The following is a 15,824-nucleotide window of genomic DNA, read 5'->3' on the forward strand; positions in this document are numbered from 1 at the left end:
AAGTCCAAAATTTCTTCGACCGCGTCATGAAAATGCATACAGGTATCGTTCTTCATACCAATTTTAATATTTTAACCCCCCAACGATAATGCCGTACAGGCGATGTAGGTATACCTAATAACTAAATATAGAAATTCTCTGTGAAGCCTTGGAGTCGATGACAACCATGGTGCTCTGCTCACAAAAATTCAGGAGTTTGTTCACGCAGAGGTCGCCCGCCAGCAATTTCTGATGTCTTCTGTCCCGGAAACACCACTCGCTTTGCTTCCTACAATCCGAGACTTCATTGAAGAGCAAGTCTCTCAAACCGTTCCTCCAGTCGCTGAGCAGACACCAGTCACTGCACCTCTCACTTACGCTGAAGCAGTTTGCCGATCTCGTCCACAAACGCTCTTACCGCCCTCTATGCATCGACCGCCGGCATTTTTGCCGCCATCTATACCGCTTCCAGACAGACAGCATTTTCCTCCTATGCCGCTACCCGACCGACAGCATTTTCCGATTCCTCAACCATGACTCGGACTTTATCCCCACCAGTGGCGCACCTTCGATGACCGCCCAATATGTTTTGCTTGTGGTGGTGCTGGTCACGTGGCGCGCCATTGTTGTCGTTGCATGCTTTCTCTTCGGTACATCCGGCGAGCGCCACCCTTCCCCGCTCAGTTTTCCTCTTCGCCTTCCAGCCTTCCTGCCTCTTCCTTTTCCCCTGACCGTCCAACCGCGTCTACCCGCCGCTCACTTTCTCCGATGCGGCGCCGTCCCGTGTCGACCAAGCAGGAAAACTGATGGCCGCAGTTCCTGAGGCACGAACTGCGTCCACGTCACAATTCGCAAGTCCTTGTTTCTCTCCAGCCAACGTAATTGTCTGTCGAAGGAATCGCCGTCCTGGCACTTGTAGATACAGGAGCCGCCGTATCCGCAATTTTCGCCGAACTCTGCCGCACACTACGAAAGGTTTTGACGCCTCGGTCCGCGGCTTCTCCCTTCGAACCGCGAACACTAAAAATATTACGCCTCTCGCTGCCTGTACGGCTCGCGTCTTCATTCAAGGACTACTGCATATCGTCGAATTCGTCGTGCTTCCCTCGTGTTCCCATGACATTAAGCTGGGACTTCCTCGCAAATAATAATGCCGTTACTGACCGTTGTCACGCCGAACTCGAACTTTATGCACTTCCGGACTTTGAGACTGTCGCAAACCGCCCTTCTAGTGCTAAACTCTTTGTGTCTGAAGACAATGCCGTCCCTTCACGCTCTTCCCTTCTTGTGCCTGTGTCGTGCGCCGCTATTTATGATGGCACTGTTCTCTTTACGCCCTGTGAGTTGTTCACCGCAGATGTTCTCCGCTGTCCTTTGCTCTCCTTACTCTTCGCAGTGGCGTAACGAAAATGGTCGTCGACAATGCCATGGCCTGCCCTTGACCTTTATTTCATGGTGAATGGCTAGGCCTCTTTCAACTGGTCGACACCTTTTGCATCTTTGACGCTCCTGCCGTTTCTATTTCTGTGGGCCTTGGCGCACTTGCTTGTTACTCTGCGGTTGATCAGTCCCTCCTCGACGCCTTCCACTGCTCCATCGACGATGGCACGTCATCTTCCGAACGAAGACAGCTTATTGCTCTCCTGCAGAGGTTCAGCGCTTCTTTCGATAGCCATGCTTCCGGTTTGGGCCGCACATCGACCGTTTTTCACCAGATAGATGCCGGCAGTCATGCACCTTTACGGCAGCGCCTTTACCGAGTATCCGCCTCTGAGCGCCGTGTCATTGACCACCAGGTTGCTGACATGCTCAAGCGTGGCGTTGTGCAGCCTTCCAACAGTCCCTGGGCATCACCGGTCGTCCTCGTTAAGAAAAAGGATGGATCTATTCGATTCTGCGTCGACTACCGACGTCTGAACAAGATAACGCGCAAGGACGTTCACCCGTTACCGCGCATCGACGACGCCCTCGACTGTTTGCAGGGAACTGAGTTCTTTTCTTCACTGGATTTACGTTCCGGATACTGGCAAGTCCCCTTGGCACCATCTGATCGACCTAAAACAGCATTTGTAACACCTGACGGATTGTACGAATTCATCGTAATGCCTTTCGGCCTCTGTAACGCTCCAGCCACTTTTGAGAGGATGATGGATAATATTTTACGCGGCCTCAAACGGAACACATGTTTATGCTACCTGGATGACGTAGTTGTCTTCTCCGCTGATTTCCGAAACCGTCTCAGCCGTCTCGAGCAAGTTCTGAAATGCCTTACTGACGCGGCACTTCAACTTAACTTAACGAAATGTCGTTTCGGCGCCCGAAAGCTCACTATTCTTGGCCATGTTGTATCGCGAGACGGCGTCCTTCCGGATCCAGCCAAGCTCCGCGCGGTGACCAACTTTCCACCACCAAAGAAATTAAAGGAGCTTCAGAGTTTTCTTCGTTTATGCTCCTATTTCCGACGTTTCATTCGAAATTTCGCTTACATAAGTGCACCCCTGACAGTCCTTCTAAGTGGCGACAAAGAACTTTCCGAGAGGGCGCCACTCCGGATTCTCGCCGCTAGTGGGAGAACGCAGGGAAGGAATTTCGCTTGCGGACGCTAGACCAACCTAGACGGGCAACGAGGAGAGAGATTATGTTGGCGGTGAAGCTCGCCTCCTGAAATCATGGGTTCGTGGCGCTGAAATATTTCTATCCCTGCTAATAATGAACCAATTTGAAACATCTTTGCGGTATAGGACATGTAGCAACTTCCAGCGTATAACAAACCTTTCTATGTGTTCTGGTGTAGGGTCCTTCAAGGAAAGGCTGCAGATGTACCATCTTTCTGTAACTTTAACATGTCTTATTCTCTTGTCTTGCAGAAAGTTCTAGGGGTCATTGAGCTGTACTGCTTACACCACGAGAAATCCAGATATCGTGTATGAAAACGTTGACACGCAGACGGAAACTGATATTTAAGACACAGCATCTGGGGAGCCGATTTTATGAACAGATGTTTAGATATTACAAATCGTAAGAAAATTACAGGTGCCCAGTAGACGCTCTATATATAAAAAGGAAATCGCGGGAAAATGCTAGAAAGTGCCACGAAACGTGCTTAGACGAAATATTTCAGCATATTTCAACCATAAATGTTGCCTTGTCCTTCTACTTCATCCACGCAACACATACCAAAAGAGATAAAAGCACGCCTAAACGCGCAGTGCGCCTTCATTCAAGACAACCCGGACAAAGCGCACATGATAATACACGCTGGATATTCTGGCGTTTGCCGCTCGTTAGCCAATTACCACGGTCGGAGCCGACCGTTGCGGTAGCTCGCATTCACGCCCGTTTGCAGGCCACCACCAGGCACCTGGAACACCAGGCAGCGCGCTGGTGTCGAACGAGCGGCATCTTAAAACTACGTTTGCACAATAACTCTAAGCATAACACTGTACACTGCACTATGTCTTCTCAATGGTAGGGCTCGAATGATCAGGAGATAAACGCTAGTTAAAAAGTTCAAGCGGATTCGCAGTAAAAAAAAAAAAAAAATGTGCAGTACGGCATTGGAAGCAAAGTTCTGTGAGCAATGTCTGTGCGGGCCACTGGAAACCCTTTCGCGGATGAAAGTGGGCGCCGCCGCTTCACTGCTCGGCTCCTTCCTCGGTGAAGAGCTTGTGGTAGACGCCCTCCCGCCGCATGAGCTCGGCGTGCGAGCCTTTCTCGACCACCCTGCCGCGCTGCATGACGAAGATGCGGTCCACGTCCTTGATGACGGACAGCTTGGACGACACCATGACGCACGTGCGGCCCTTGCTCGCCTCCGCGATGGCGTTGCGCACCACCTGGCGGCGAAGGAGAGCGACAAACGGCGTCGGAATTCCGCGCAAGCCGGCGAAATGGAGAAACGATAGTTTGCGCTGTGGAACCGAGAGAGATGACCTCGCCACGTTTTATTGAACGCGGTAAGTAGGCATACGTAAATGCATTCAACAGAATGTTCGAAAGGGTGGTACTGACGTTTCTCAAGTCTTGCACGTTGTACACACAAGGTTGGTGGACCTCGTGCTTGTTTTTTCAAGTTCTTTTTTATATTATGTTGACTACTGACAAATATTACAGCGGATTTTGTTGTTATTGTAGTACTTTTTGGTGGTGACTTCTCGAGTGCTAAAGCTATGATGTGACCGTCCAATTTCACTTCGACCACACCAAGCCACGGGGCGCTTTTCTACGACGCACTTCACTAAACCAAGCGCCCCGCTGCAGTTCATTGGTCATTAAAAAAAGTCACGCATATACGTTTAACTGGAAATTCTCGGCCCAAGTACAACGCTGCAGATCTGTACTGTAACGTGAATTACGGTTTCGGATTGTCAGATAAATAAACACCTGGTCAACAACATGCAAATTTGAGGGGCACACCGAGAGCTAGAAACTTAAGTTATGACTCAAGCTTGCCTGTACTGTGGTTCTTTTGGAACAGCTGTGGGTGTAGACAAACACAGACACGGACCACGTGAGCACTGGAAGTTTGCAAGTAAAGCAGAAATAACGTTTCTGCTCCTTCACGGTGGCTTTGCTAAAAAATGGTGACCGCAGAAGTTTACAGGTTGTAAGCCTATGAAAGGTGACACGCAAGCAGGCGGCACTACAATGCTCAACTTGTGCATGTGCATGGTTTCAATGTGCAGTTATCCCAGTTGAAGGAGTGCCGTCAATTTGCGCTCAGTGCTGCTTATGCGTGACTTTCTTAGTCAATGTCATGGCTAGTGGATTCAGTGTGCGTAGCTTTTGTAGAAAAATTTTCTTTCTGACATCATAGCAATGACATCATAGGTAGTTCCTAAATGCCTCCCCACAGCTGTCATGCATCGTCTGCAGCTTATACAACTGTACTAAAAAAGAAGGTGCATTCCTCGTTATTTGCGTGAATCCGTGGGACTTTCTATTGGAAGTAATGGGTTGGCTCAGTCACGCTGCATTGCGTGGTTGCTTGACACTGTCATGAAGCGTTTCAAGTCTTACCAAATGGTAATACTTAGGGGTTGAGAAATGCGGCATATAATTCACCGAAAGACATCTATAGGACAGGTATTTTCCAGCTCCGCTACTGGCTGTAAGGATCCCTCCATACCGCTCGTCGTCTGCTATTTCGTGACAGACTGCGATCGACTCGCTCGCCTGCTGGTTTTCGTCGTCCAGACCCTTGACGGCGTCGTCGACCAGCAGGATGCGCGGGTCCCGCACCAATGCCCGGGCTAGGGCCACTCGCTTGGCCTGGCTCTCGCTGAGCAACGGCGGCTCCCCCGGCGGCGGCAGCACGGTGTCGTAACCCTGAGGCAGCTGCGTGATGAAGCCGTGCGCCTGTGCCCGACACGCAGCCACCACGACCTCGTCGCGTGACACGTCGCGGCTGTTGTCGCCGTACGCGATGTTGTCGGCAATGTTGTAGCTGCGCAGCAGAGTTTCCGAGCTCACGTAGCCCAGCTGCTCACGCATCCACGACAGACGCATCATCTTGGTCGAGATGTGGTCGATCAGCTGCACCGAAGCCACAGATCGTATTGGGATATGCGAAACGCGCCGATCTGGCTTGACCGCTTAGAGGGTGCTAACGGCGCATATATCAACGAGAACGCAACTCAGTGTTGCATTACCATGACTATACCATAGACACACATGCGTACGTTTTTGGAGCATTGTGTTAACGGTGCTACTTCTAAATCTATCTGGTTAACTCATGACGACAAACATGTTACTCCCAACCATGGCGTTGCGCAGTCCTCAACGATGAGCTCAGTATTATTCTTTTTTTTATGAGATGCTTTGCAAATAATATACACCTGGTATCTTACCAATAGATCTGATTTCTGCTGACTAGTTTAGTTTAAGCCAAGTAATCAGTATACCCAAGCTTTCCTTGAATTGCTTCATAGATAATAAAGTGCGCACATAGATATTCATCTAATATATTCCTGAGCAAGCTTTTTCATGGTCGGGAAAGTTACAAGCAACGCGAGAAAAAATGGATACAGAAGGGCAGATAAACATACGTTTTCTTGAAATAGCGCAACTTAGAATGAGCAAAGGAAACAAAACACGCACGTGAAATAACAGAAGCCAAACGCATTGTGTGATTTAGACATATGTCTGTAAGCACACCGTCTGTACAATTATCACTAAGGAATTGACGTTTCTTGGTTTGCCGGCACGTGTCAAATGATGCTGCGTGTTTGCTTGTTGCTCTTTCACTTAGTATAAAAGCGTCACAGGTGTCACAAAACAAACCAGCTGGTAGTTTTCCGCCTCCCTGTCTCTGTTGATTTCATATGGGTTTTTACTTAACGTGTCTTGTTTCCGTCACTCATTCCGATTGCTCTAACTCAAGAAAACGTCGTGGCATACCAACTCGCTCAAACCGCCACCACCGAGAAACAGACGGGACAAACGCTGCACTATCAACGGAAGTTTATCAACTCAAGTGAAACGCTTGTTTCTTCGTTTATATTTTCATAAACAAAAGCATGTGGAAAGGAGATCACGAAAAAATGCAGCAGTATGTATGGAGGCAGCGGGCAGCACAAATATGATACTGGTTTCAAAGAAACAAAGTAGAGCGTACTAGACGTCGCCTAGCATGTTTCATACAGTGCCTCACGCAAAAAAAGGAGCTTGTATAATTAATTACACAGATCTCGCAGAAAAAAAGCTTCTTCAGCGCAGCAGATACGTTGATGCAGACGGCGTCGTAAGGTGCTCTCACTAAATTATTTCCAGGTATGTTTATATGATCTGAGGTGTGATCGCATTAGAGAACCTGCTGGGGCCGGCGGCGATTCGCACCCCCTTTTTTTTTTCCTTCGACCTACCCCCTCCCCCCCCCCCCGCGCGCATGCTCCTTGGCAAGAGGTATACACAGGCGGAGAGATAATATATGTAAACGGCAGTTTTATTTGTTCCTAAATTCGAGCAATTTGCTAAATATAATAACCGCATGGTTCTTAAGATACTAAACAGATGAAAAACGAAAGTGAAACAGACGTAAACTCTTTGTGGACATGTATAAGGCCCTTAGTAAAGGGGAGAGAAAACACTGGGCAACATGAACATTTCCTGAACAAGCTAACAATTCAAATACTATGAACTCATTACAAACCCATCGTATGTGAGAACCACTGGACGATACAAACACTCCACAATAGGCTAACAATTAAAAAAATAAGAGATTTTAAGCTCTTCGTGTAAAAAACACTGGGCAGTACAAATATATCCACAATAAACTAACAATATAACGTAAACACAGATCCTAAACTCTTCGCGTTTCAAAAATGTAAACAAACTACCGAACTCGATACAAAACAGAAAGACAAGAAAAATACTGAAAGGGCAGAGATTGTGAAAACGAAGCGGCAAAATGTAGATTTTATGGAAGGGGATGAATTAAGGACAAGAGCTGTGACAGCTTGAATAATGCTGGCGCATTATACTGTGATGAAGTTAACTGTTATACTATACAAAGGCTACCGCACGATCGAGAACGTGTTTCTACGCACAGTTGATCTTTCAATAAACTAATTCGCGATGACACTGAGATTTATTTTGGGGGCAGGCTCTTTGTGCCCGTGGAGAACCTCTATAGGATCTAACCGCGCTTATACCATCTGACCTCAGGCACCTTTTCGCGTGACGGAGGCACAACAACGATCTCTCAGGTGTTCATGACGTGACTGGGATAGTCAAAGCAATTTTGACAAGCTCAGCCACCTCGGGCAAGAGATCTCGCAGCTGCTCACAGTTATCGCCCGAAAGCATCTCTACAACACACTGAAACGTATTCAAGGGAGCATTGCGCTGCCTTGCTGTATCTATGACCATACTAGGATGAAAGTTTAGCCGTTCAGGCTGAAGATCTTGACCGTAGAACTCGCAGCAATCTCACTCCGTTCCTGCAATGTCACTGGCGCAAAGTTCTAGAAGCTGTCCTTGCTTTCTGCATCATCGTGACCACGAACTGCCAATCCCTGGCATGCTAAGTACCGCAATGAAAATAATGTCGCTATCATCAGAACTTTCGTTGCGTCTTCCATTACTTTTTGCTTCCCAATTACACAAGCAGTTTCTACATTCACCCCTCCCTCGCTTCCTCCCTCCCTTTCACAGCTGCGGTTCCGCTCGTGGCCACACCGTGCAGATTCGAGGTCTCGGAACTTAAATATTATAAGAGATTTCTTCCAGTTAGAAAACTCATTTTGCATAAACGTCAAGCGAGAAACTTTATCCCTGGAACTTAAACTATTTGGACGAAAAATGTTCCTCTCACAAGCAGCGCGACAGGTCTCAATGTATACCTTGTTCACTGACGCGTCATACGGAAACCGTTTGTACGGATTTTTCCAAACTGATTGGTAATATCGTCCCTGTTGTGGTTTAACATTAGTGACTGGATCCTCAGCCACAATTTGCACGCGTGCGGAAGCAGTAGTTACAGCGACAGATGTCGAGCCTATGCCGCTAAGGCAAACCTCGACAGATGCAGAAGCAGACGGTGAAGGTCCCATGCAACGTGGGTTGCATGTCATTTCATCATCCTCTGTGGGAGGTCTGTTCTTTTTGGTGAGATATCTGTCCATTGTTTTTCATGGATTCAATAAATACAATACCAGGAAGATGAGACCACTAAAGAATGGCGTGTCAAAGCGTGTTCGGGTTTTAAGAGAAAAAATTGGGGGCCAATGCACTTTATGATTGGGGTAATTAGAGATCGCAGGGAGAGACCTTCGTCCTGCAGTGGACATAAAATAGGATGATGATTATGCACTTCATGAAGGTGGAATGCCATCGAAGCTGTCATGCTTCCAAATTCGCCCCCAATCTATGGAGATAATATGGTTGGACAGCAAAGCCAAAGTAGTGCACGAAATAAAACCCTATTGACAGGGGCGCAGTTCAAAGGAGCGCACGAAACAAAACACGCTTATTTGTAATTTGCGATTGAGCATACTTCTTAGTTAAGGATCTTAGTGAAACTTGGAAGGACTAGAGTTTTATACTAGCAGGCAAGCATGGGGCTGTCCAATTCACTCCCGTAGTGGGCAATGTATTGACAGCAGATGGGAATTCCAGAACTTTTACAACTTCACTGGGAAGTACCTAATTACTAAAAGTAAATGAAACTCGGCGTAATGATATAGTTGCCTTAGTGGCCAATTGTCATTTAATTTTGGGGGGATAGGTTTGATCTAGAATCGTTCGGCTATGCACTTTCCTTAACGATCGTCGTCGATGGTTTCTTTTTTTCGACACCCGCGTGCTCTCACTTGACCAGATAAAACAAGAGTTACAGCCGTTTTCTGCAGAGAATTCGCGATAAAGTTGGCTTTGACGCAAGGCGTTTTGAGTATGAAAAGCTTTTAGCTGCTGTTGTCGGCGACCTTCAAGTGACCACGAGCCAAAAGCCGGAGCCCTTATCCGGGCACTCAAACGAGAATAAAACGAGATCATCTGGGCAACCAGTCAAAACTCAGGAAAACGCGGACTCTGGACCCCAACCCTTTACATAGCACCGCATTACATGCGCTAGTTGCTGCCCAAACATGTGAAAAAATGTTGCTTCCGATTTATTCCTAATATTTGTTCACAACATAACTCAAGCTGTAACTTCTAGTACACTGGAGTTTTATTGCAATAGTAATTATAGAGACATTTCAAGCACTCTCGGCGTCGCCGTCCCCGCGCGCTCTACGCTGTATGTACGAGTGAAGGCTTGCGAAAGGAGCCGACAACCGCGGCTCCATCTCGTCCGCGCGATAGAGACGAAAGCGGCCAGGGAGCGCGCCGTCTCCAGTCGTGCGCGAGGCACCCAATGTTGCGAGGCGCCGGGGCGAACGGAGAGAGAGGCGGCGGCGGTGTCCTACTCCGCCTGCAAGTGTGCATGTGACGGTTGCGCGCGATCGCGCGGCCGTATCTTGAGAGCGATCTGCGTTGGGGGCAGAGTCTAGGTACGTCTGCTGCTCGTAGCTTTGAGCGTGCTTTGTGTTCTCGGCGCTTACTTTTCGTTGAAGCGATAGACAGCACGAATGTTCCTTCGCTCACTGCTGCTGCCGTGTTTCCTCGCGCCAGCGTTTTGACAGCGCGTTTCCGCGGTCGTCGTCAGATATGTTCATGTTTGCTTCGGCGCACTTGACACCATGCTAGTTCTTTCAGTTAGTGTGTCTATATTACAAGTTTACACAACCGATAAAACTACTATTCTTACGTAGTATAATAATAATAATAATAATAATAATAACAATAATAATAATAATAATAATAATAATAATAATAATAATAATAATAATAATAATGTTAACATGCGTTATAGTTCGATTGATTAGACGCTCAGATACCAGAGCACGTAGCGAGAGGACACAGAGCTTCAGCAACACAGACGCAAGGCTTTCAACCGCTCGTTGTCGTCGTCTCTCTCGAAGCAGTGCCTGCTGCGCGTTCTTCTCCAGTACAATTGCCTCCCCGGAGAAAAGGAGCCGTCTCGGTGAACTACGGGCAAGATAGCACAGGTGGATCAAAGTACGGCTTGAGCCGCTGAACGTGCACGATTTCGCGCCCTCGGCGGCGCTTATCGGAAGGCGGCTCAAGGGGTTCTACCAAGTAGTTCACAGGGGACGTTTGACTGACGACAAACCAAGTACCAAGTACCCTGGTACTTGGAAACAAGCTTTGGTGAAAGTCCAGGGCTGGTAGCGGCAACCCAAAGCCAGACTAGTGAGTCAGGGGCATAGGGTGCCAGAGAGGAGGGAATATCCCGAAGGTGCTTCTGTCGCTGCTGGTCTGCCGAAGTAAATGTGCGGGCGAGCTTTCAGCGCTCTTCAGCGTGTGCAGCAGCCTCGGACAGGGTAGTAGCCTCCGTTGTGTCAGGGCGATACGGAAGGATGGTGTCCCTTGTGCTGGAAGGCTCGCGTCCGTAAAGAAGAAAGAACGGGGAAAAACCTGTAGTGGTCTGACTGGCGGTATTATAAGCGTTCGTCACGAAGGCCAGAATTCGGTCCCAATTGGTTTGGTCAGTTGCGACGTACATGGCTAACATATCGCCAAGAGTGCGGTTAAAGCGCTCAGTCATGCCAGTAGTTTGCGGGTGGTATGCAGTAGTAGTACGGTGAATTACGTTGCATTCCTTGAGCAGGGCTTTTATAACATCAGACAGAAAGACGCGGCCTCTGTCGCTCAACAACTCGCTGGGGGCTCCATGGCGAAGTATGATGTTACGCAGAAGGAACCCGGCAACATCCCACGCAGATGCGTTGGGCAGAGGCGAAGTTTCCGCGTAACGCGTGAGATGGTCTATCGCCACTATCATCCAGCGGTTGCCATCTGAAGTACCCGGAAGGGGCCCATAAAGATCAACTCCGACCCGGTCAAAAACCCGTCCTGGGCAAGGCAAGGGTTGCAGTGGAGCAGCTAAGGCATGGTGGGTATTCTTGCGGCGTTGGCATGCGATGCAGGAGCGGACATATTGGCGGACGAATCGGTACATCCCGTGCCAGTAATAACGAATTCGCAGGCGCGCGTACGTTTTTAGTACTCCTGCATGTGCGCATTGCGGGTCATCGTGAAACGCTGCACATATGTCCGAACGTAGATGCCGAGGAACCACGAGTAACCATTTGCGCCCGTCCGAGAGGTAGTTACGGCGGTATAGGAGCCCGTCACGAGCAGCGAAGTGGTGCGCTTGGCGACGCAACGCACGGCCAGTAGAAGGCGCTGATGGGTCTGACAGAAAAGCCAGCATAGCAACAATCCATGGATCCTTCTGCTGCTCCGAAAGCATATCCGTGGCGGTGAGGGAGGACTCGCATATTCGTAGTTTCTGACAATTGGGCTGGCCTGACACTGGGGAGCGAGACAAGGCATCCGCGTCCGAATGTTTACGGCCTGAGCGGTACATCACTCGAATACCATACTCTTGGAGGCGAAGCGCCCATCGAGCGAGGCGACCTGAAGGATCTTTCAAGGACGACAGCCAGCAGAGTGCATGGTGGTCCGTGATGACGTCGAACGGGCGACCGTAAAGGTAAGGACGGAACTTATTTATGGCCCAAATGATAGCCAGACATTCTTTTTCTGTAACGGAATAGTTTGCTTCCGCTTTCGTGAGTGCGCGGCTAGCGAAGGCAACAACGTATTCATCGAAGCCAGTCTTTCGTTGTGCAAGAACAGCGCCAATGCCGACGCCACTGGCATCCGTGTGTATTTCTGTCGGTGCGCTTGGGTCAAAATGTCGAAGTATGGGGGGTGATATTAGAAGACGTCGCAGCGTCGTGAATGCAGCATCGCAAGCTGGCGGCCAAGCCAAGAGGTCGTGGTTACCCGCTAGAAGCTGCGCCAAAGGCGCTATTATGGTGGCGAAGTTGCGGATGAAACGACGAAAATAGGAGCATAATCCGGTGAAGCTGCGGAGTACTTTTGTGGTCTTTGGTCTTGGAAATTCGGCAACGGCTTGGAGTTTGGTTGGATCTGGGAGCACACCATCTTTCGAAACAACGTGGTCAAGGATGACTGGCTGACGGGCGGTCAAGCGACACTTCTTCAAGTTGAGCTGGAGTCCAGCTTCGGCAAGGCAAGTGAGCACGCGTTTGAGTCGGAACAGGTGAGAAGAAAAGTCCAGGGAAAAGATGACAGTGTCATCGAGATAACAAAGGCATGTCTGCCATTTGAGGCCCCGGAGTGTGTTATCCATCATTCTGAGGCCAAAGGGCATTCGGTAAATTAATATAAGCCGTCAGGCGTCACAAATGCCGTTTTCGGATGCTCTGCATCAGCCACCGGGACCTGCCAATAACCGGATCATGAGTTTTAAGGCCGAAAAAAATTCAGCGCCTTGAAGGCAGTCCAGTGCGTCGTCGATACGCGGAACAGGATAGATATATTTCCGGGTTATCTTGTTGAGTCGTCGATAGTCCACACAAAAACGAATTGTCCCATCTTTCTTTTTGACCAGCACTACCGGAGAAGCCCAAGGACTGTGTGATGGCTGTATCACGCCGCGTCGGAGCATGTCTCCTACGTGCTCATCGATGACACGACGCTCCGTCGCGGACACACGGTATGGACGTTGGCGTAGCGGCGCGTGGCTGCCGGTGTCGATGTGATGAACGACTGTGGAGGTACGCCCTAAACATTGTTTCTGGACGTCGAAAGAAGATCGAAATCGGTTAAGAAGGTCGACGATCTGTGTGCGCAGACTCAGAGTGAGGTGGGGGTCAATAGACGGAGCAAACTCTCGGTCACATGCAGGCGGAGGAGCAGAGACAGGGAGAGTCATGGCGTCGACGTGAAGAGGAGTCATCAGGCACATCGTAGACAGAGCTCGTGTCGAATTCATCAGCAAAACCGAGGCAGTCGCCATGATGTAAGCTTGATGGACACGAAAACGGATTCGAAACGTAAAGTGCGCTGGAGCCCTGGCGAAAGGGAAGAAGGTCAAAGGGAAGCAAGAAGGGATGACGGCGTGCAGCAAGTTGAGATGACGTGGAAAGAACTGTGGGATCGTAGAAAGCAGCACAGGAAACCGGTACAAGGGCGGAGGAGAAAGGAAGGATATTAGTGGTGGTGGCAACGAACACTCGAGCAGAAGCTCGTGGAGGCAAATCTTCAGAAAGACTGCCACAGAATTGAGTCAGCGCAAGTTCTGAACGGGCACAATCAATAATAGCGTGATGAGATGAGAGGAAGCCCCATCCTAGAAAGATGGCGTGAGAGCAGCGGGGAACAAATTCAATGGGGTATAACTGTCTTGTATGGCGACACGGAGGGTACATGTTCCTAAGGGCTCAATAGGATCAGCGCTTGCTGTGCGTAGCGAAATGGCCGAGAACGGCATGGCTACTTTTCAGAGCATACGGCGAAGCTGGTCGGCAATCACGGACACTGTGGCACCCGTGTCGACAAGCGCGTGAACGGCGATACCTTGGACAAAAACTTCAATGACGTTCGTTGGGAATAAACGAGGGCTTGAGGTGTTCGAAGAGGTCGCAGTTCTTGCCTCCGGAACTGCGCTTTTAGTTTTCCTCCACAGCCGGAGGGTGGCGGATGATGGGGGACAGGGAACGTCGACGGGGAGATGGAGACCGACGAGTGTTGAAGCTTTGGGGAACAGGAGATGAAGAAGCGAAGTGCGGAACTGCTGGTGGATAGCGGGACTGCGAGTCAGGAGCATTCCCTTGAAGTCTCGCAGTATCGGGAGGATACCAACCTCGCCGGCGGCAGAACCGTGCCACATGTCCAGCAAAGCCACACACGAAGCAGATCGGCCGATTGTCTTGGGTACGCCACGGATTATCAAAAGGGGGCCTAGGTAGCGGTGCACAGTGTGGAGCTAGGTGTATGGGCTGCAGAGGCGCGCAGAAGCCGCTTCTAGGCACGTAGTTCGCAGCTGCAGAAGGCGAGGCACAGATGCCGCTTGTGGGCGTGTAATGCGCAACTTCAGGCGGAGGTCTTGGCCTGGCAACGACGGCAGCGTAAGTGAGCGGGACTGTCGCTGAAGGTGGCTGATTAGCGAGAGGTAGTGCGTCGCTGGCTTGTTCATGGATGACGCGTCGGAGTTCCGAGGACAAAGAGGACTCAGACGACTGGGTAGCAGGCAGCAGTGACAGTTGGCGCATGACTTCTTCGCAAACGAATTGCTTGACTTGGTCGAGGAACGAAGAGTGGGCGGAAGCAGCACTAGAACTGTCAGTTAAAGCCGAAACCGTGTCGGCCGGCGCGATAGCTCGGTGCGTGGTAAGGCGTTGTTTGCGGAGCTCATCGTAGCTCTGGCACAGTGTAATGACCTCGTCGATCGTTTGAGGATTTTCGTCAAGAGAGCATTTGGAAGGCGTCATCCTCTATGCCCTTCATGACATTCTTGAACTTTTCAGAGTCGGGTATGGCGTGATTAATGCGTCGGCAAAGGTCAACTACGTCCTCAATGTAGCTTGTGAAGTTTTGACCCTTTTGCTGAGCGCGACTACGCAAGCGTTGTTCTGCGCGAAGCTTACGCACAGCAGGGCGACCGAAGACTTCTTTGAAAGAATGGGTAAATGCTGTCCAGGTGGAAAAGTTGGATTCGTGATTCCGGAACCAGAGATTCGCGACTGCAGAAAGATAGAAGATGACGTTAGTCAGTTTAGCTTTGTCATCCCACTTGTTATGCGCACTCACGCGATCGTATGACGAGAGCCAATCCTCCATGTCATGGTCGTCGTTGCCGCTGAAGACCGGAGGATCTCGTTGGCGTAGAGCACCGGAGCAGACGACAGGCGACGCCATGGGAGGATCGGGCTGCGCACCGTCCTGAGGCATAGCAGGAACGATAGGGAGCGTCCGGCTGCGGAGTTCCAGGTTTGGGAAGGGCCCCGCACGTCCACGAAAAGTTAAGATGCATTATAGTTCGATTGATTAGACGCTGAGATAGCAGAGCACGTAGCGAGAGGACACAGAGCTTCGGCAACACAGACACAAGGCTTCCAACCACACGTTGACGTCGTCTTTCTCGAAGCAGTGCCTGCTGCGCGTTCTTTTCCAGTGCAATAATAATAATAATAATAATAATAATAATAATAATAATAATAATAATAATAATAATAATAATAATCCTATTTTATGTCCGCTGTAGTACGAAGGCTGCTCTCGGCGATCTCAAATTACCTCCATCCTGTGCCAACAGATTTCAACTTGCACCTGCGTATTTCCTAATTTGATTACGATACATAGTTTCCCGCGAGTGTAGTATGCCTACGTTTACAAGTTTATATGCACAATAAATCTACTATCGTTACTTCGTATAGCTGTCGTCTATTACTTTGCCATCGCAATCA

The 15,824-nt window shown here is 49.5% G+C and overlaps 1 protein-coding gene across 1 annotated transcript in view; it reads right to left on the reverse strand.

The window, feature by feature from the left end:
- Nucleotides 1-2,952: 2,952 nt before the first annotated feature.
- LOC135911067 (phosphatidylcholine translocator ABCB4-like) overlaps nt 2,953-15,824 on the reverse strand; it is a 350,943-nt gene continuing 338,071 nt past the window's right edge. The window contains exons 26-27 of the mRNA XM_065443154.1: nt 5,155-5,514; nt 2,953-3,815 (exon numbers count right to left, since the gene is read on the reverse strand). Of these exons, the coding sequence (XP_065299226.1) occupies nt 3,615-3,815; nt 5,155-5,514 (561 nt within the window). The 3' untranslated portion in view covers nt 2,953-3,614. The remainder of the gene's footprint in view (nt 3,816-5,154; nt 5,515-15,824) is intronic.

This window comes from Dermacentor albipictus, chromosome 1 (genome assembly GCF_038994185.2).
Source record: "Dermacentor albipictus isolate Rhodes 1998 colony chromosome 1, USDA_Dalb.pri_finalv2, whole genome shotgun sequence".
In the NCBI taxonomy this organism is placed as follows: Eukaryota; Metazoa; Arthropoda; class Arachnida; order Ixodida; family Ixodidae; genus Dermacentor; species Dermacentor albipictus.